Raw genomic sequence first — 20,887 nt, 5'->3', positions numbered from 1 at the left:
AGCAGTCAGGGGCTAGTGAAAAGCTGTTGTCTTTAACTCCAGAAATTTGACTTTCAAAATCAGTGACAATGTTTGACTGCCTTTTTTCCAGACATGTCCCTGTACTGTACCATAATGGAAGCTTTTCCCCACAGTTTTCCCCCTGCTACTCTGCACCACAGTTCAGAGCACCGGATGGTATAGTGGGTACCTCTGCCCTGTCCTGTTCTTGAGCAGGCACTGAGATGAAAATCCACTCCTCGGTGAGCTTCAACTCCTGCATGTCTCTTACACAGAGACCTAATCTCATGTGAATAAATCTAGCGCTACAGGAGGACACTTGGTGATTTGGCTGCCAGGAACAAGCACTTGAAAGAAGTATTTGCTATCTGAGATGGAGATGTAGGTGGGGAGACTCACACTACTGCCATTGCCCTACTCTTCTGCATCCAATCCTAGCAGCATGTTTCATGTCTTCACACTTCCTGCTGTAGGAACTGGAGGTTTTGGTCACCAGGGCATCCTGTACTAGCAAAAGAGCTGGTGGAATTTCCTCCTGCCTGGACAACATTGCAAAGACTTAATGCTTGTCCTTGTGTCAAAAGCTAATCTTCAGACACTGTTCGTCTGAAGTCCGTTACCTGACTGTCATCAACGTGACTGCAGCTATACCACTGCTTCAGAACAACACCCATCCTTTAATCAAAGGAAAATTGCAAAAATTGCACTATTTTTCCTAGTCTTCTTTAGTCTGCTGAGAATAGACTTCTATAAATCTGAAAAAGCAAACTGTGTCTTACTTTAAGTTTTGTTTTGTCATTATTATTGTCATTGCATTCGTAGCAGTTAATTTTAACTCTCAGTGCCAAAACCTGTACTTGGTTACAAACCTCAAATCAACAGAACGTTCTCGATGAGATAATGGATTTTATCTAGTTTGTTTCTCACTATGTGTTAAGACAAAGCTCCAGCTCTCCTACATTATCTGACTGTGATGAGTGTGACGGCAGCTATACCATTGCTTCAGAACAATACCCGTTCTTTAATCAAAGAAAATTTGCTAGTGTCCTTTAAAACAAAAATATTAAAACACGTCTGAAACCAATAAAGATTGTCCATTTCAAAGCTATGCAAGGGAGGGATATGGGGCAGAAAACTTGGAATAAAACCACAGTCATGGATGAAGGGATTATTCTTTGTTGTTAATAGTCTTATTGGGTTTTTTTTTTGCAAACAGCAAATCAAGTACAGTTACTACTAAAAGAAAAAGTTCATGCAAAAAGGTATTTAGATATAACAGTTGATTTCCGAGGAAAATGCCAGAGCACAGATTCACCAAAAAAGCACAAGGATAGAAACAGGCCGAACAAATCCATCATTTCTCCTCGAAGTGTTGTGTGTGAGAATCCAAATGCTCAGTTTCAGCCAGGGCTTCCCTATAGACAGCAGCTGTTTTGCATTAGTACCACCAGTTACGTGAAAGTGGTGCAGCTTCTCGCTGGAGGTGTAGCTGTGCTGCTACAGCCCATTTACGGATGCAGAGAGGCAGAAGTTATACGCAGAAACATCTTTACCCCTTGAAGTACAACCAGGTGTGCCAGGCGAAACTATCCTAGTAAAGATGTCACACCTCCCTACCTGACATATCTTTTCTAAACTAGATAAAGGAAGTTTAATTGGAATTTGATCTTCCTGTCATGATTATGTGCATTTCCAACCTCCAAGGCAGAGCTGTAAAAAGATAACGATGCATCGGTATGCTATTTACAGCTCGGCGTTCCTGGTTCCTCTCCTGCTCTGCCAGCATCACTCACTTGGGGAGTGATCCCCCGTGTCCTGTTATGGGAAAGGAAGCTAGAACTTGTCTTTTTAACCGTTGCACCCTGTCTGACATATTTGCTATCGCGGTTACACTTGAACTTGGCATTGCTGTAGGTGAAATAAACGTTACATCAGGCAGAAACTGAGCCCCGTAACCATAGCCTTGAGCAATGTGTTCGAAGAGATGCCTACCACTTATTGAACAGCTTTGGGGCCCAAGGTCCTTCAGGGCAGTGGTGCCTGCACCACTGCACCACCCCCTCAGAGGCAGGGGCTTCAACCCTAAGCCTCCCAGTTCCCAAGGAAAAAGACTTGCTTGTCTGACTACAGGACTGCTGTCAGAGGCAATCTTTTACTGAAGCTACACCAGAGTGAGCTCTCTGGAGCTGAAAAAGGATCAAACAAGAGGAAGCCACAATCTCTGAATAGTATCTGGTCAATAGGACCCTCCTCTGAGAAAGGAGAAGCTGGGATTTTTGACCTGGACAAAGTGTTTTATTGTTGTTGCATTAAAAACAGCAGCAAACCCCAGAGCACTCAACTCTTCCTCTCAAATGAGTATGGTTTTTTCAGGCAGCTCAAGGCTGTGGTTGGGTCTGAGTCATGAGAGAAGGAATAGGCAGGTATCACTACCATCCTTCTGATGAGGGAGGCTACCTCACTCCCTTCATCTACTAATTGGCTCCCTCAGCTAAGTAAGTTTTTTCTGAGCTAGCTCACCCCCTTGTTAATTGCGCTGTGCTTCAGTAAATACAAAACCTATTTGCTATGCATCTCTATTCCTGTTAACAGATTTAGTTTGTTAGCAGACACGCGTCAGCAAGTAAGGCCAGTCATATTTATTTTATTTGTATGTGAAAACATTTAAGCTAGCAGAACAGTTTTGGTTTCTAAGGCTGTGGTTGGGCACAGATTTCCTCTGACAGCTCTGCTGGCTGCAAGAGCTTCTGTCTCCCATTGGCCACTTTTTCCTCCCACTTGTGTTGTATAGATCTATATGTGGATATATAGTTCAGAGCCCAAATTTAGCAGAAAAAAATCAGCATCCTTTTAAGAGGTTACTTTTTTTTTTCAAATCAAAACTGTTCCCTGATCCTATTTGTGATACAGCTTCCATGTGTTTCTGCTGGCACGGCCGATGTGGAGGCCAGGCTGGGAAGTGAGGGCCATAGCTGTGGAAATACATGGATTTTCACTCATGCCATACTGTGTAAATGCTTCATTCATGGTTTTATTTTCCAGTGTCTATTTGCAAATGATAATTTTCAGATACGTCAGATAACTAGAGTTCTGCCAAAGAAATAGGAAAGATGCAAACCCTCCCACCAAATCAAACAAAAGACCAAACCCCCAAACCCAAAGCCCCCAGTATATTTTCATAACTCTAGGCTGGAAACTATAGGGCAAGGTTTTCTAAAATGTGTGCCTGGAGTTAGCCTTTAAGTCAATTCTTGATGACCCAAACATTTGTCCTGAATTTCAAAAGTAATGATCATTCTGCCATGAATGAAAATCTATTCTGGAATGTATTTTTTGGAAAAAACCCAATTTAATAATTGCATAGGACAACCTCAAGAAATACAAATAATCAAAAGTTAAGAATAAAATAAAAAATTAACTGAAAGAATAGGAAGAAAATTTTTTACACAGGGCTAAAGTACTAAGGTCCAATGTATTTTGGTTTTATTCACTGTGTGTAGTGGAAACGTATTCACATATTATTACAATTGCAAGTAGCTGGTGCATTATTGCAATGCATTTGCCTGCATTATTAAAATTGGCAAAGACCTCACCTGTAAGGGATGTAGCAGCTGTGGTTTGACATGGCAGTAAAGTTAATGTTCCGATCCTCTGCCCAAAATGTGGCTGTGAAGTAAAGCTCTGATGCAATGCAGACTCATTCAGCTGGCTCAAATTTCTTTAAACAATTTTGATGGGTTAACTTGATACTGTCATGCTTTATGGCAGTGGTTGAATTGCCTGTCCACCCCATTCTAACTCTATGTCAGGTCAGGCCTTGGTCATCCCATCGCAGGCCATAAACTCTATATTGTGTGCTAAATCCAGCACAAATCTTTAGGATAAAAATATCACTTCCACTGAATCAGGTGTCCTGAACTTTTTCTCACTGCCTCCTTTAACTCATAGGAGCGTGTCTTTGTAAGAAATTTCTGTGGCCTTCCTCTTCTTCTCTGGCACTTTACAAGCATGCTATGTTAATCTCAAAATAATGCAAGAAGAAGGCATTAAAAAGAAACATCTAGTTACTGACAAATTTACTGTCTTTTAGGAAGACTCTAATGAAGACGAGGAGGTGAAAATTTCATTAGTTGATTAAATTATCTCTCTTATATTATCAATTCTATAATAATATTAAACTTTAATTTGCCTTTGTATTTTAATCAATTGTTGTATTATTTATAACTGAGAAGCACTGCATTTTTTTCCTAGTCTTGTTTAGTCTGCCAAGAATAGAGTTCTATAAATCTGAAAAAGCAAACTTTGTCTTACTTTAAATTTTGTTTTCTCATTATTATTGTCACTGCATTTGTAGCAGTTAATTTTAACCTTCAGTGCCAAAACCGGTACTTGGTTGCAAACATCAAATTAACTGAACATTCTCAAAGAGATAATTCATTTTCTCTAGTTTGCTTCTCACTATGTATTAAGACAAAGCTCCAACTGTCCTACAGCTAAGACTGCAAACAGGCTGCGTTGGGAAGTGTACTTTGTGTTTCCTGGTTTTCAGAAGTGATGGTGTTGTTGAACTTGATAATGTTGGTAATGCAGGTCAATATTAATTCTGTTACTAAAGTTGAGATGTATGCTAACCAAGTGCGTTTCTTTCCCATTGCTGGAAATTAGGCTCCTTTTGTTTCATCCTATTCTTTGAACAGACGCCTGAGAACTTGCTCTGCCTGCAAATTTATTCTCTGGAGAAAAGTTAGGATACTTGCAATTTCTCTTTGTCCTGATTCTTCTAATTGCTCTGAAACTTTGGATTAACTTGTTTGTCCCCTTCTCTTGGATAAAAAATATTTTCATATGTATAAGCTGACTACACTGCTACTACTTTCCCTGAAGCCAAAGTTAATTCTCTTCTACTCCTTTGTGTGTTTGTAAGTAGATGTTCAGACCATGTTCCCCGGTGGCTTTCAGGGAATTTTTCATATGAGCTAGTCATTGACAAACCAGGATGCATCAACAAAAATATACTTGGTTTTGTGAATCAGAGACACGCTCTGTAGCTGTGTGACATTACTGACATTAATGGAGTTACACTAATGAGAGCAATCCTTCCTGTTTAAACTTCTGTAACAACATTGGTGGTGGCTCTATACGTCCATGAGCGTACAGGGAGTACAAGCATAGTCACTGGAACTAGAGGGCCGTGGTGTTTTTGTGGTATCAAACTGATGCTCCATCAAAGTGTCTTACATGGACATGCGGAACAAGAACTCCTATCATGGTGTTGTTCTGCTGTCAGGTCTACACAACTGCATCTTCCCTCCCAACTCCCCAGCAATTTCCTTGAAGAGCGCTCGAGCTTTCTGCCTGTCAGCCCTGGAGACCCTAAAGGCTGGCAACTCAAATACAGATTCACAGGAAAAATTTAGTTTGATTTTTCCTTAATGTCGTGGTTTAGCCTCAGATGGCAACAAAGAACCACGTGCCGCTCGCACGTGCCTTCCTAACACAGGAAGGATCGTAAGAAAAGGCAAGACTCTTGGGTTGGGACAAAGGCAGTTTAACAGAACAGCAAAGGGAACAGGCAAACAACAACAACACGGATAGGGGAATATACAAACGCGATTACGGAACCGCCGCTCCCCGCCGCTCGCCGACCGGCCGGACCCGGGACGCCCCAGCCCGCTTTTAAGCAGCAAGTTCCTGCCCCTCCCCCGGCAGCTCAGGGTGGGCGTGGCTCACATGGCATGGAATACCAGGAAAAGTTAACCCTATCCCCACCGGAACCACGACACTTAAGATTAAAGTTTCATTTTTTTCCCCAGAATTTTGAAGTGTCTGTCTTTCATCCCACGAATGGAAATATTTCAATCTCAGCTTTCAACTAGCCATAGAGTCTGAGGTTCATCTTAGGCAATTCAGCATCTTTAATAAGCTCAAAGGTCACTTTTTCAAAGATGCAGCTTTTGAAGGCTGTGATGTTTAGCCAGCATCGACCTCCACGCTGCAATAATTGCAGAGCTCAGCAAGAGGAAGTAAGAAAGATCGTAGATGCCAAGCAATTTTTTCTTTTTATTTATCAGCAATTAGACATGGCATGAAGAAACGTAATTCAATTGAGAAACCATGGCATAGTCCAGCTTCGCCCTTGCAGAAATTGATTTCCCAATTGATCCAATAGCAACCAATTTCTTGGAGACACAAATCTGCCATCCTTTTTAGCCTGAAGGATTAACCCATGCACTGGGCTTTCTGGGTTATTTCCATTAGAACGAGACCTTGGTCTAGAGGCTGCCCTCTCTCTGAAATCATACTGGATCAGAAAAAGTAGTGTAGTAAGGGCTTGACAAAAAAAAAATCAGTTCTGAACTAAATGGTTATTATATATTTCTCATTTCTGGTGCATTTAGACACCTCATTAAATAGGAAGTAACTGCATTTTTTACTGACCTGAACAGAGAGTAAGGAAAGAACCTGTATATCAGTACAGAGACGTTAGAAATAGCACTGAAAACTGCTTATAAAGAGAGAAATGTTTATATTGCTGTCATAGCATTCTTGAAAATTGCCTGGGTAGCATTTGTGTTTACGTGTAGTCATCATATGTATTGAACCAGAGACATTTGCACTTGCCTAGATAGGAAGAGCACGCACACCTTGCTGCATCTGCAATTTTGAGCGTGTAGCAATGTCTCTTTGTGGGTATAGTGAATTCATGATTATTCTCACTGTACGTCTCCTAGAGGTTGTCCTTCATCTCCTTTGTCATCCTCGTGTTGGGCTGAAATGCCAACACCTGACTACGGAGACAGCACAGGACAGAGAGACACTGGGTTTCCAGGGCGCTCTGCTCGAACCAAGCCGCCAGCCCAGGACGGGGAGCACAGTGCTGCCAGGGGAGGCTTCACCCTCTGCTCCTCTGTTCATCTGACAGGAGGGAAGAGGGAAGTCAGCACCTATTCAGGGGATCTCTTTTGTTGAGAAGTTTATAACAACCCAGAAATCAGAATTTTTTCACTCTTTATGAGGGAGTGTAGCGATAGAATGAGGGGTAACGGTTTTAAACTGAGACAGGGGAGATTTACCTTAGATATTAGGAAGAAATTCTTTATTGTGACAGTGGTGAGACACTGGAACATGTTGCCCAGAGAAGCTGTGGATGCCCCATGTGGATGCTGACGATCTGAATTGTACAACAAATTAGCAGCTTTTTATAAAAAAAATTATTCTCATGCACAAGCATTTTATGAAACAAATGAACAGTGTGCTCAATGCTTGTCTTTGCCATACTGCAAGATAAACTTGCAGAAATGAGACCTGGAATGTCTTACAATATGTAATTAAAGTAGCATTTTAATAACTTTTTTTAAAATAATTATTCTAATGGATCAAGGCATATTAAACCTTCTCTGTGGCCTAGCAAAAATTGCCTTCCTTTCTCTTGTAGAAAGTAGTGTCCAATAAGAACCTGCAAAGTGGTGGGTTTTTTTTCCCCATCTGTTTATCCGTTACTCATCACCCCTCCTTTCTGTCAGAAAGTCTCTGCAGTCTTTCACCAGTCATCTGTGCTATTTAGAGTCTGTAGCTGGCACTTCTTTATGATTCACCAGGTCTGTACTGCTGACCCATGCTCTAACAAAACGTTAGGGGATGACTCACTGCTGGAATTGTCTCCCATTAAAAGGCACATCAAAATGAAGGTTACTAAACCTCTTATTACCCTTTTACAGTTTAGGGGGCTAGTTATGGCATCATCTGGTTTAGGTTATTAGGACATGTCTTTCTAAAATGCCTCTTATACTGCATCTTTCACAGCTTTCTACTCTGATGAGAGAAACACCACTGGTAGGTACTAACTGAGAGTGTCCAGAGATTATCTCAAACCATTTTGAAGCACTCAGATGAAAGGGGTGACGGTTAGAAGTATTAGTGCAGTCATGCTAAGTATGGCTGATACCACCCTTTGACAGGGCATGGTTTATGTGATATTTTGATGTCTTTTTTTGCAGTCTTGCTTTTCTGTGATTCTTCCTGCAAAAAATGTTCATGTGTTGTTTTGAAGATTAGGGCCACGATGTAGAAGAATGTATTCACCGTACCACTGCTTACCTCAAAAATCTAACTTTTAGGCTTTCAGTTTTCCCCTGGACTGATATGGGGACTGAACTATCGCGTCTTCCTCCAGCTTTTTTATTTAAAGACAGGAAGGATCGATGCCTTTTGGTTTTGGTCTGGATTAATTGCTTGCTAACTGGATGATAATGCTGGGGACCTTGATGGGGCTCAGCCAAAGCTACTCACTGTGGAGGTCAAGAGAAATAATTTTCTCAGTCTGAGAATTTAGAGAACATTCATAATGTGATTATATATCCAAATGCAGAGAAGGCCATGATCTTCACCTTTGTCGTGGATCCATGGGTTATGTCTTAGAACAGAATACAGTCTGAGAGGGTTCCCTGTGGCTCTGAAATACTGTGATGATGACAGCATGGGCAAGGAGTGGACAGAAGAGAGATTTCATAAATAAGCCAAGAGCACCAATACAAAACTACATTATGAAGGACAAATGTATTTTTATCGAACAGATAAAAATAGCTACAGAAGGACACTGGAACTAAATTGCTTCAAAGTCTCACCACCAGACAAGTTGGGTAGATTTGTATTAGCTTCAGCAAAACCTTTTCTCGGAAACTGTTAAGATTAGCACAGATTCATACCAGAATGCATCGGCCTGTAATAAGCTCTTCTCACAGAAACTTCTCTGGGGACACGTTGGACCATTGGCCTCATTTATGTATTCGTTGATAAAATCAGTACCTTGCTGTCATGAAGGCAGCATGCAATTCCCTGCTGGTTTTGACGTGATGTAACTTGGCCTGTGGGTCAGGGCAGTCATGGCCTCTCCTGTCCCGGCAGACGTGCTGGGCAAAGGGGAGCTCTGTTGAGATGGCTGGTGGTGCTGGTGACAGGCAGGGGCTGGGTGTTTCTGTCAGGGCTCCTGCTTTGGTCGCTGGTGAAGCCTGAGCGGCAGATACGTGACTGGAGTGGCTTTCTGCTCTGTCTCACCGCTTCCCATGACACGGGACTGTAACAGGCCTTGATATCTCTTGCCCTATTGCCATCATATTTTACTTCTTTCCTATGTTCACTGATATCCTTTTAGGGCACTTTTGATCTTTTTGCCTGTGGTCTAAAGCAAACTCTTGAGTTCAGTGAAATAGGGACTTTAAGCAGTTAGCATTTTTCTTACTCCAGGTAAGATGTTACATGAACAACATACCTTTTCCTGAAGATGCATTTTAGCATTCCTTTTGGCTATATGTAGACCATGGACCTCAGGAACACTCCCAATGGCTCCAGATCCAGGCTCCTTGGTGTATGACCCAGCTGTATTTGTTTCTACACTGCAGGGAGACCTGTGCACCCACATCCTAAGGCCCCTTTCCAACCTCCCTCTTCCCATGTGTGGAAAGAAATTGCCAGCCTGGGGACAGGACAGAGGTTTCAGTGTGTTCTTCAGGGTGCCCGCTCTGTATGCACTCAAGGAATCAGGTCTTCTGCTGTGTTGGTACAGCCCAGTAGCTAAATACCAACACAGGCTTTGTGATGCATGGAGTACTGGTTACCCACACTGGCAATCCAGACATGATCCTTGTGGCCTTAGTAAACACCAAGCACCAACTGTCTGTAGGGACAGAGAATTTATTCAACTGAACAAACAACGGAGCCAATGTCAAGATCATGACCATCTGAAAGACCAGCCTATTCAGTCAGGAGTGCTCCAGCTGGGAGGTGAAGCTGCTCTTGGATTTCTCCTGAGAGAATCCAAAGGTCTGCTCCCGTGCCCCTTTACCTGCAGTCCTTATAACTCACCCACATGCCTTCACCCACCGTTAATCAGGTGCCCTTCAGCTGCTTGCTTCTCAAACTATTATGCTTATAGTTTCTTGCTGCATCAATATAGCAAAATAGGAAAAAAAAGTAAAGTACTTTTTAATGTCATCATCTAACATAAACAAACTACATCTATATCACTACCCCAGTTTCCAGGCAGGTACTTTTTCTGCAGGCTTTGTAAATAAGGGCGTTTCTTTGTCTAGCATAGACACTTGTACCTGGGTTTATGCCTGGCCTGTGGAAGAAAAATCCAAAGGCTTATTCATAATATATATGTGAGAGACCTGGCATTGCTCTGAGGAATAGTAGTCAAGCCACACAGACTGATGTGTGATTTATTTCTTGTAATCGGCTGGTCTACTGAGTCCTACCAGGTACAGTGAGAACTTTTCTAAAGGCAGTTAAGCCGGGCTAAAAAGAACTTTATTAAACTGAACATACAGAGGAATTTGTAAATGGGAAGATGAACAGAATTTAAAGGGAGAGTGTAATAAACAAAAAAATAGTATACTGGAAGAGAAATACTTGGAACTGGAATGAACACAGCGTCTGCACAATTCTTGGTAGATATAGGAACAGAGAAAGAAATAAAATTTTAATTTTAGGTATATGATTCCCAGAGTCTGCAGTGGGAAAATGAAAAACTAAGCAGAAGATAACCAAAGATAACTAAGATGAGTTAGCTAAAGATAACCTAGGAGAACTAAAACAAGCTGTACGTTAAAGAACAGAGAGAGAACTGCAGACGGGTATCCTGTATTCTTTTCTTTTGGGTATAGCAAAGAACTATGAGCTTCGATTTGGCACACAGACACATTGGATACAGCAGGGAGTGTTGCTGTTCACTAGCTGGCATTAGCTGCTCAGATCTAACAGCTGCACTCGAGCATAGTTTGCTACCTCTATTTGGTCATAATGTAAATTCTCTTTCCTGTAGTGGGGAGAAGGGGCATGCAAAGTTCAACTCCAGACTATAACTGCGTAATGCTAGAGGAGCTATTTTACTCAAATTAATAAAAATGCTTTTCACTGTCTCTTTTGGTGCAGGGACTATTTGTACATCAGAACATTTCATACAATGGCCCAGGTCTTTCAGTGTCCCTAGAGTGAAGCTAATAGTAACAACAGAGGAAGCTTCCGTAGAATATAATAATTAGAAATATGGGTTTAGCTGCATTATGATGATAAACTCTATCTGAACACTGAGAACAGAAAAATGGCACAGGATACAGCAATAAAGTTTGTGTTTGTTCTTCAAGAAAAGTGCTACAGGTTAAAAACAAGCATTTGAAGCTCTTATATGCCACGAAAAAACCTCAACCCCTTAATTTGAGGAAAGGTGGTGATTTGGAGAAGCAGAGACTTTTTATCTCAAGTTAAATTCAAATCCCACATGGTATTTGACTGGCTGATTAGCAGATAACATGAAGGGCATTTGGTAGTGTCAGGAAGGTATGTGCACTGATTTTGCCCCCTTTTGGGTAAGGCCCAGAATGAGCATCGGCTGCCTGACTGCTAGACCCACAGAGGGACTTCAGCCATTGCAATATCGAGCACTGAGCTTCCCAGCTCTCAGACCCTGTGAAACCACTCGGGGAGCCCTGGCTCCTGGCACGATGCACTGTGTACTCCTTCCGCATCTGCATCGAAATCTCTATTCTAGCAAGGCGGCTGGAACACAACCATTTATTTCTTCTATTTTTTTCACACAAGTTACTTGAATTATATCTTCTATTAGTGGTGTGATGGGCTGGACTGTATGTTCTCTGAGTTTTGTAACTGTGGTTCTTATTCTTGCAAAATTATGACTGTGAATATAAGAAAAATACTTATAGCAGTAATAAGCCTCCCAGTTCAATAAGTGTCTTCTGCTCCCACCTCTTTTGGAGCACTATTGCAGTATGAACTTATTGTCAATGAGTACTGGCAACAGCAGAGAAAACAAAAAGAAATGTTTTCGGAAAGGAGCACGCCTCATGCATTTTCTCTTAATATTATAAAAAGCTCATCATGAATTTTGGATCAGAATCAGTGTTCAGTTAGAAAGACAAGAGAAGACCACTAGATGGTGGTAAAAACCCAAGCCTTTGCTAACAACATCTGTGAAAAGAGAAGTTCAGAGGGGCAAAGAAGGGGAGGAGGAGCCACGGTTTGAGTACTGAAGTCATTATTGCTTGGAGTCTATAAAAAGGCAGTTGCACAGTAAGTAATTTATACATGGTCAGCCTTGACTCTATGGATTTACTCATTCCTCTTCCTCTATTTTTGTCATCCATTCCCACCAAGGAGTCCCCAGCCCCAGATGTCAGGTGAGGAGGGAGGCTGAAACTTCTGCTCTCTGGAGGAAAGGTTGCAGGCGATGAAGAGGACGGGCAGCTGAAGGAGCAGCTCTGGTCAATAGGTACAGTTAATACTTGATTGCAAACAAAGGGTTACTTTTAAAAACTGGAAATCATTTAGCTTGGTATGCTTTGAATTTTATTTGCAATAAGTCACTGACAATCAGCTTTAAGTGTTCCCCTTTTTAAGAATCTGATGGCTTACAACTTGCCCTGAATATTGTCATTACCAATAAAGCATTGAATAAAATGCTCACAATCTGGAATAGAAAACTCTTTTTTTTTTTTTTTTTGTGACAGATTCTACCCTTACTGATTCTGTAACCTTAGTGTATCCTGAAATGTACGGATTTGTCTTTGTCAGGTGTTTAATACTATGCTCTTAAGTGAGCACGTTAGTATCGCACAAATAAATTGTTTATAACACAGTTCATGTGAACGTAAGAAGTACGAAGGTCAGGAAAGCATTTAAATCTTTTACTGAAAATGTTCAGTTCTTAATTGTGGCAATAATTCAAACTTCTATGTATTGTATTCAAGTGAGCAGGTTCTGCTGAACCTAATACTATATTCTCCTGCATTTCTGGGATCTGAGAATTGAGCCTTTGAAAACTGTTTCTTGTTTGCTGTTCAGCAGAATTTCTAGGACTTTGTGATCACTTCTGGGGGACCAAATAGAATAAACAAAACTATGAATGACGAGTGCATGAATCTCTTCATCAGTTTGTGGTTTTAATTTCCCAGTAAGGATTGGTAGAAAAACTCTGAGCCAATCAGAGGTTAATTTAGCATCAGTAGAGGAATATGGTGTGGAAGAGGCAGGATGTGTATGAGCCAAATTAAATAGAAATGGATGATATTTGTTTTGTCAACTTCTGCCTGTTCTCGTCATGCTATATTTTTTTTGGCAGGGTCTTTTGCCTTTTGGAAAATGCATTTACCACGCGCCTTGGCAAGTCCCTCAGAAAGAACAGAACGTGTTTGCTTCCAGAGATGAACACGTCCTCTCAACTGTATGTTTCTGAACTAAACCTGAGTGCCTTTGGCAACAACTTTACTGTGCCTACTGTCAAGAGCAAGTCATCGCCATGTGAGCAAGTGGTCATTGCAGCTGAGGTGTTCCTAACTCTGGGCATTGTAAGCCTCCTTGAAAATATCTTAGTTATATGTGCAATAATTAAGAACAAGAACTTGCATTCACCCATGTATTTTTTTGTTTGCAGTTTAGCAGTGGCTGACATGCTGGTTAGTGTGTCTAATGCTTGGGAGACCATAACAATATACTTAATAAACAATAGACACATAATTATGGAAGATGCCTTTGTCCGTCATATAGACAATGTCTTTGATTCAATGATCTGCATATCTGTGGTGGCTTCCATGTGCAGTTTGCTGGCTATAGCAGTAGACAGGTATATCACTATCTTTTATGCTCTGCGTTATCACAACATCATGACAGTGAAAAGATCGGGGCTTATTATTGCATGTATCTGGACCTTTTGCACAGGCTGTGGCATTATCTTCATTCTTTATTATGAATCAACTTACGTGATCATTTGTCTCATCACTATGTTTTTCACCATGTTGTTCCTCATGGTCTCGCTGTACATCCATATGTTCCTCCTGGCTCGTACTCACGTGAAGAAAATAGCAGCTTTGCCCGGGTACAACTCTGTCCGTCAGAGAACCAGCATGAAAGGAGCCATCACTCTGACTATGCTTCTTGGCATCTTCATTGTTTGCTGGGCTCCATTCTTCCTTCATCTCATCCTGATGATCTCCTGCCCTCAAAACCTCTACTGTGTTTGCTTCATGTCTCACTTCAACATGTACCTCATTCTCATTATGTGCAACTCAGTGATTGATCCCTTGATCTATGCCTTTCGTAGCCAAGAAATGAGGAAGACCTTCAAAGAGATAATTTGTTGCTATAACCTGAGAATGGTTTGTGGGTTATCAAACAAGTATTAAGAAAATGAAGGCAAACCAGGGAACAGAATCGAAATGCAACATCTTGCTACGCCTTGTAGTTCTGCTGAAATACCTGTGGAACATCTTTCTCCATGCAGCTGTTATGATTTCTGTGGCACTCAGAAACCATTTTTAAATATGTGATTTTACCTTTCTTTCCCTCCATGCACCTCTCTCACACTGGTGGTAGGAGCTACTCAGTGCCTCTGTATTATGGGGAGAAAGCATATTTTGAATCTCATTTACCCTACTGAAGACTGGATCTTATAAGAGGATTATACAGGGAAAGTCTTATTTTTCTTTCTGCCAAATGAGTGTGACCTGCCATGCAAATGAGCCCATCAGCCTCTAAGTGTGTATTTCTTTTGATATTCTTTGTCTGTATAGGTACAGCATGGCTTATTTTGTTGCCCAATATCAACAGGCTTCTTGCTATTTCCTTCTGAAGACATAGAATCAGAGAAGTAGCTCTGATTATCAGGATTCACATACCTCACTCAACAGTTATGACCTATATATATGCACATATCAGCAGTCTTATATCCCAGTCATGACTGTTACTGTCATAAAATATGTATTATGTAAAAGGACAATGTTATCACAAGATTTTCCAGGTTGGATACAGTACTTTGTCTTGTCTGACTATATGTGTTCTTATCACTGTGGGGTAGGATGTACCATAGATGGATTTTAAGGCAGGATACAAAGATGGGATGATTCTAGTTTGCCTGTTTTCTTTATTTGCCAGGGCTGGGGAAATAAAGGGTACATGGCCTCTAGAGTCATGTAATGCTTTGTGGATATGGAAAGACTGGGTGAGTGGCTGCCTTTATACAGACATTAGACAAGCGTTTTAGCTCGGAGTAGCTTTTGTTACTTGAGGAAGCTGTACTGTAGATTGCATCTTTCAAGCCGGGAGAGGTAATACGAGTTTGATGAACAGAAGGCATAGCAGGCAATGGCAAAACAGGAATTTCAAAACCTCAGGCATATGTAACTGTAACAGAGAGTTCTGACTTTTGCTCCCCAAACAAGCAGTTTTTGTCTTTGTTGAGAGGATTCTAAGGTGAAACTCCCCATGTCTTTTGTGTGAGTAGTTTGCATCTACTCATGCTCTCATTAACACGCTGTTCTGCAACAGCTGTGTAATGTACAAAATATTTGATTTATCGCAGATGAAGGAAGTGCAACTATGGCATTGATTTTTTGATGTCAGTGGATGCCAATATCTTGCACTGCGGTATAAGCTATGAAAATATTTAAAGCAGTGATACCCTACTGACTAGATATCAGAAAATAGCTTGGAAAACTGAATTATGTCTGCCAAGCTGAAAAAATATCCCTTGCTATACTTGGTTTAGGGATGCTTTAAAACTGTTGTTGTCAATAGAAGGACTACGATTGATTCATTGGGCCTTAGGTTACACCTTCAAGGTGGAAGACCTGTCCAGATGTAGGAAAATCTTTTTACCATAAAGGTGGTTCAACATGGGAACAGGGGCCCAGTGCTTGTGCAATTTCCATCCTTGGCGATATCCAGAACTTGACTGAACACAGCCTCGAACAGCCTGCTCTAAGTTGAAAGCGGACTCTAACTTTGAAGTTGTCCCTGCTTTGAACGGTTAGGAATCGATGATCTCCACAGCTCCCTTCCAACCCAAGTTATTCTGTGATTCTATGAAACAGTTTGTGTATTATGATAAAATTATCAATTTTTCCCTCAAATTTAATCTCTTATGTAAGAAGAACTGTAAAACATTCCCCTCCACACATTTAGAAAGATAGCATACTTTGTGTCATCACTTGCTTTGGAGTTTTCTGGCAGGATAAGTAAGGTGCATCTTTAGCACCAGAACTATACCTTTTCTCTGCTGCACCTTAAAATATATACTGCCTCCAGCTTGCACATATCTCCCTCTGACATGAGTGGGAATGTTATTCTCAGTGGAGACACCATATTATGTCGACTGTAAATATCATGTTTATATCAGTGCACCAGGCACTGGAATCTTCCTTCAGCTGTATCCGAAAATGGGATTTCAGAGCTATGTTTGTAGTCAGTAGTGAGAATCTTGCCTGTTTCAGTCCACTTCTAAACCCTATCCATAAAAAGCACCTAACAGTGGGCTCTTGCTACTATGAATGCAAGTAGCAAAAGGAGACAGTTCAATTGCATAGTGGAAGGCACCAGCTGATGTTGTAAATAAATCATTAAATCTTCACTGGTTATTGCAAATAAGACAGTCTTCTACATAATTGTAGATCAACAAAGAGGAAGCCAAAACTGTAATAGCTTTGGGTATTTTCTTGAATTGTACATTACTTTTTTGTTGGAAGTTTATTTGATGTATAAACACAGACATATGAAGAAACTATTAAAATGGATTGCTGGAAAACCCACTATTATTGGTTATTCATTGTAATGTGTGTTATTCATTGTAATGTGCTAACCTTATAGATTATTCACAGAGGGAATATTGCATTAGAGGCTGTCACTTCCCAATTTAAACAGATGCCTTATTAAGAAACACATTCTGAAAGAGAATTGCAGACTAATACAATGTATTTACATTCATACCTATGTTCCTCTAGGTGTCAGCATCACATCCTCACTATAAACTTTACAGATGGGGAGGGAAAACAGCTTAAGGGGGAAACGAAAGTATTTTCAAGAACAGGATAGAAGAGTTCCTGCAAAAAAAATGAAGTTGTTTACACTATATAAAGTGTATACACTATATATATGTAGTGTAAAAAAAATCTGTTTATATATATATAGTATATATATACACTATATATATATTATATATATATAAAAAATACATGTCTCTGTGAGGCCATGACATGTTTTAATCTGTTTCTTTCTCCTGTTCAGCTCCAGAATAAAAGCAACACTTAACATGCTTTCACTTCTACCAGACCTTGGAAAACCCTAACTATTCTGATAAATTGGGACAAGCAAGCATTGTGTGAGTATGAAATTTGCTGTCAAAAGACAGTCATGAAAAAATTAGCTGCTAGGCTGTCACTGCACCTTGTCTCCACAGCTAATGATACTACTCCTGCTTACACTGCCAGTCATTTACGGTTTGGTGTCTGTCATTGGAAAGAAGCTTAAATCACACTATTTCTGTCCTAGAGCTCCAAACCCAACTTCTATTGCCTGCTTCTGCTTTGATGACTGAAGATATCACTGCTTCTAACTTGTGTGTAACTATTTTAAAGTTTTTAATATGAAATTATTCTGAAGTCATTCCTGTTGCAGGTGGGGTCAACTTCTATAAACTCATATGAATTTTAAGTAGGCTAGTAAGACCAGGGAGAATATTAAAGAAAACCAACCCAACATTGCTGCTGCTCCAGAACTTCATCTAGTGAAGCAGAAGACTGGATTCTCTGGTCTATAATAATGCAAAGGGTGGCTGATGGTGGGCAAGTTGCACTGTCTCCAGATTACACTAAAGTACTTCATACGTTGCTCTAAGTTTTGCATGCTTTAGTAGATTGAAGCATAAGGTTGGTTTTTGCAAATGACGGCATTGCCTGGATAATTCCATATCCAGCGTGCTCCTATACTAGCACTAGGAAAATCTGAATCTCCAGGCCAAGGCCACAATAATGTACTTGGAAATAGTTTTCCAAGAGCCTTAGCGTCTTCTATGATGCAAAAAAATCATAACTGAATGGAGTAAAGAGGTTATTTATGATCCTAGGCTTTATGATCCTGCTTCCCAAATAGGCACAAGTCCATCACAAAGGACTCTAACTACTGAGTACTACTGCCTCTGCGTCTGGGCTGGGAGGGGTGACTGCTTTCAGCCTGCACCCTCCGTGCAACCAGTATCCAAATCCCTTTTGAGGGTGGATTGCACAGTCCTACTTCTTAGGCTTTTCCTCTTAGAAAACCTTCTTTGAGTGGCTCTCTGGAGACTTTAGTTGCATTTGCCAGGAATTCTGTGCAAAATGACTGCTGAAACCCCAGGAATTCCTTGCACGCACAAACTTTAAGAAGGCAGAAAAGGCTTACACATCTGTGGGAAAGCAAGCAACTCGCTTACACAGTCTGCTCTCTGAAATCTCAAAGGACTCTGCTTTGTCTCCAAAGCCTTGTTGGGGACTCTCCTGCCTCTCTTGCAGTAAATCTTTCTTCTGTTGCTGGTTAGCTTCTTGCACAGAAGACCAACTCGTGGCGACCACTGCTGTGCTCAGGGATTGCAATGGATGGTCCCAGATTTCAGCTGTGTTCGTTTGCATGTGCAGTGCCCTTCCCATTAGACAGGGTGGGTGAAAAAGGTATGGGAACATGGATGTGGAAGTGGGCATCCCCACATCAGGGATGGATAGTCATGCAGGCTACAGTGGAGATGTCTGTATAAGTCTCTGTGCTAGTTTATCTCCAGGTGGGATGCTCTCCTTTCTTTTCTAATCTTACCATGTATTACAACCTGAGCTGTGTCCATCTTGGATCCAGTTTGTTCTTCATACAGGAGAGAAAAGGAGAATCTGAGGTATGTATGTGTGTCTCTATACCTACATACGTGCCTACATGTATGTGAGTTCTTACTCCCAAATACAGACTACAGTCACAAATGACATCACAAACGAAATGTGAGGATACATAGTTTCCTTTTTTCTAACCTTTCTGCTCTTTGTCATCCAGTTATTTGTTACACTACTTTCCAATTTGCAGCTTGTTTCTCACGTATTTCCTCCCCCTGTGAACAAACTAGCAACAGTCTAAAACTGAAGGAGAAGAAAAAAAACTTCAAGTGCTTTTTGCATCCTGAGATTTTGAAAATTATAGTGAATTAGTGTGACAGAACAAAGCATACCCCAAGCACCTGTCACACTAGTAAAATTTAAATTCTTATGGTCCTTAAGCACTATCCCTAGAACAGTTTCTTCTTGAGCTGCTGGCCTAAAAAACCTGAAGAACATGTGATTGGCCATGTTGAGCACTGAGAGTGAAGGATCTCCATCAAAATAATGAGCAGCTGTTCAGGGGAATTATACAAAGTCTGGACATGTGCATGGTAATCCTCTGAAATACCCTTACAGCTTCCAGCAAACTATGGTTTAGGGACTTTTTGGGCAGGAGGTTATATTTACAGTTTTGTGACTGATAGTTCTCAATGAATGTTTCTCAGAAGAATTTATGTAATCACTTTTGGATCTCTTCATACTCATCTGCAACATCTCGTGACAGTAAATTTCACAGATTAGATTCATTGTGCAGAAAAATTATTTTTTTATTCTTATAAAGCACCTGCTTGGAAGTTTTCTTCAGTGCCCCTGATGCCTTATGTTGTCAAGAAGAGAAATAACTGGTCTCCACTCACTTTCCCTCTGCGATTTGTTATCCTACTCCCTTATATTCCCCTATAAAGTTTCTTTTTTCCAGACAAGAATCCTAGCCTATTTAATCTCTACTGGTATTTTCATACCTCGTTGTCCTTATGTTGTTTTCCTAGATCTACTATATTCTTGCTGAATCAGGGGAGGACCAGATAAGCATATGATAATCTGTATATAGATGAAAACTAAATTTCCACAGTGCCAGACGATGCTGCGTGTTTTGTTCTCTATTATTTTGTTAGCAGTATGTAACAAAATACTTTCATTTAGTACAGCATGCTCCATAATTTGGAAAATTTCAAGATCTCTAAGAGTTCTCTCTCTGCAAGTGCTCATAGGAACACATACTCTCTGTTCTCTAAATATGTTTACATTTTCAATGGTGAGGGCTTTGGTGATACATTGCCATGCAAAACATATGCCAAAAACATGGTGCTTAGGAGTGCTTCTGTGTTTCCAGGTCCAAGTACCTGCCTTAGCTGTATACCAGCTCCATGGCAGAACTCATCTGATGGACACAGCTTCCATCTCCCTACCTCTGATGGGCAGTAAGCTTGGCCACAGAGGCTGGAAGGGCCTTGCAGTGTGTCCTAGACAAGCTCTGGGCAGCTGAGGATTAGGGACCTCAAGTTCAGACACAAACTTCTTCCAGAAGCACATTGTTTCTTTGAGAAGGGCGGTAAGAATGTGATTTGTGCAGCTACTTCCAGATGGTGATTCATCACTCGTCTCCTTTCAATTAGGCTGGTTTTACACCTGATTAAAGCAAGACGAGAATTGGAACTATAAGCTTTGTATGCTGGCTCCAGATGATTTTCAAAGGCACCAAATGAACTTTTTTGGTGCCCTGTTGCATAAATGCCTTAATTAACAGTAACGAAACAAAACAAAAACCCACAAAGAAAATGGGATTCTTTTTTCTCTTCTAGTTTGCCAGTTTTTAACAGGACACAGTTACTTTTGGCAAGCAATAAGTGGTGTTGCTGGTAAATCAGCTTTTTCATTGTCTTTTGTATCTTTCATGGAAGCTTTGTGCCTATATCCTGAAAAATGACCCTAGGAATACCTATCGTCTTTGCATTATGTATTATTGTTTTTTCACAGCTTTGCTCTGAACTGCTTTCTGAAAAGCTTTGCGTGTGTTTTGAGTCAGGACCAAAATCCCTGAATTTCTGTATCGCAGCAGTTCATAGTGCTGGGATAGCATTACCTAGACCTTACTATTATTTCTGCTTCACAGATTCCTTGTGCTTTTTAAAGTCAGAGGAATCTGTCCAGGATATTCTTCCTTTCAAAGGGTAGCAGGAAATACTCCTACACTTAAACTTTGTTTTAAA

The 20,887-nt window shown here is 40.7% G+C and overlaps 1 protein-coding gene across 1 annotated transcript; it reads left to right on the top strand.

Moving 5' to 3' along the window:
* Nucleotides 1-12,028: 12,028 nt before the first annotated feature.
* Nucleotides 12,029-16,595, top strand: MC5R (melanocortin 5 receptor). Its single transcript, XM_074576564.1, has 2 exons — nt 12,029-12,286; nt 13,136-16,595. The coding sequence occupies exon 2, from the start codon at nt 13,218-13,220 to the stop codon at nt 14,193-14,195; it is 978 nt and encodes a 325-aa protein (XP_074432665.1). The 5' UTR covers nt 12,029-12,286; nt 13,136-13,217; the 3' UTR covers nt 14,196-16,595.
* Nucleotides 16,596-20,887: the final 4,292 nt, after the last annotated feature.

The sequence above is a fragment of the Larus michahellis genome, chromosome 2 (genome assembly GCF_964199755.1).
Source record: "Larus michahellis chromosome 2, bLarMic1.1, whole genome shotgun sequence".
NCBI classification, from domain to species: domain Eukaryota; kingdom Metazoa; phylum Chordata; class Aves; order Charadriiformes; family Laridae; genus Larus; species Larus michahellis.
The sequence above is the reverse complement of the archived record's forward strand: the minus strand, read 5'-3'. Positions and strand labels throughout refer to the sequence as shown.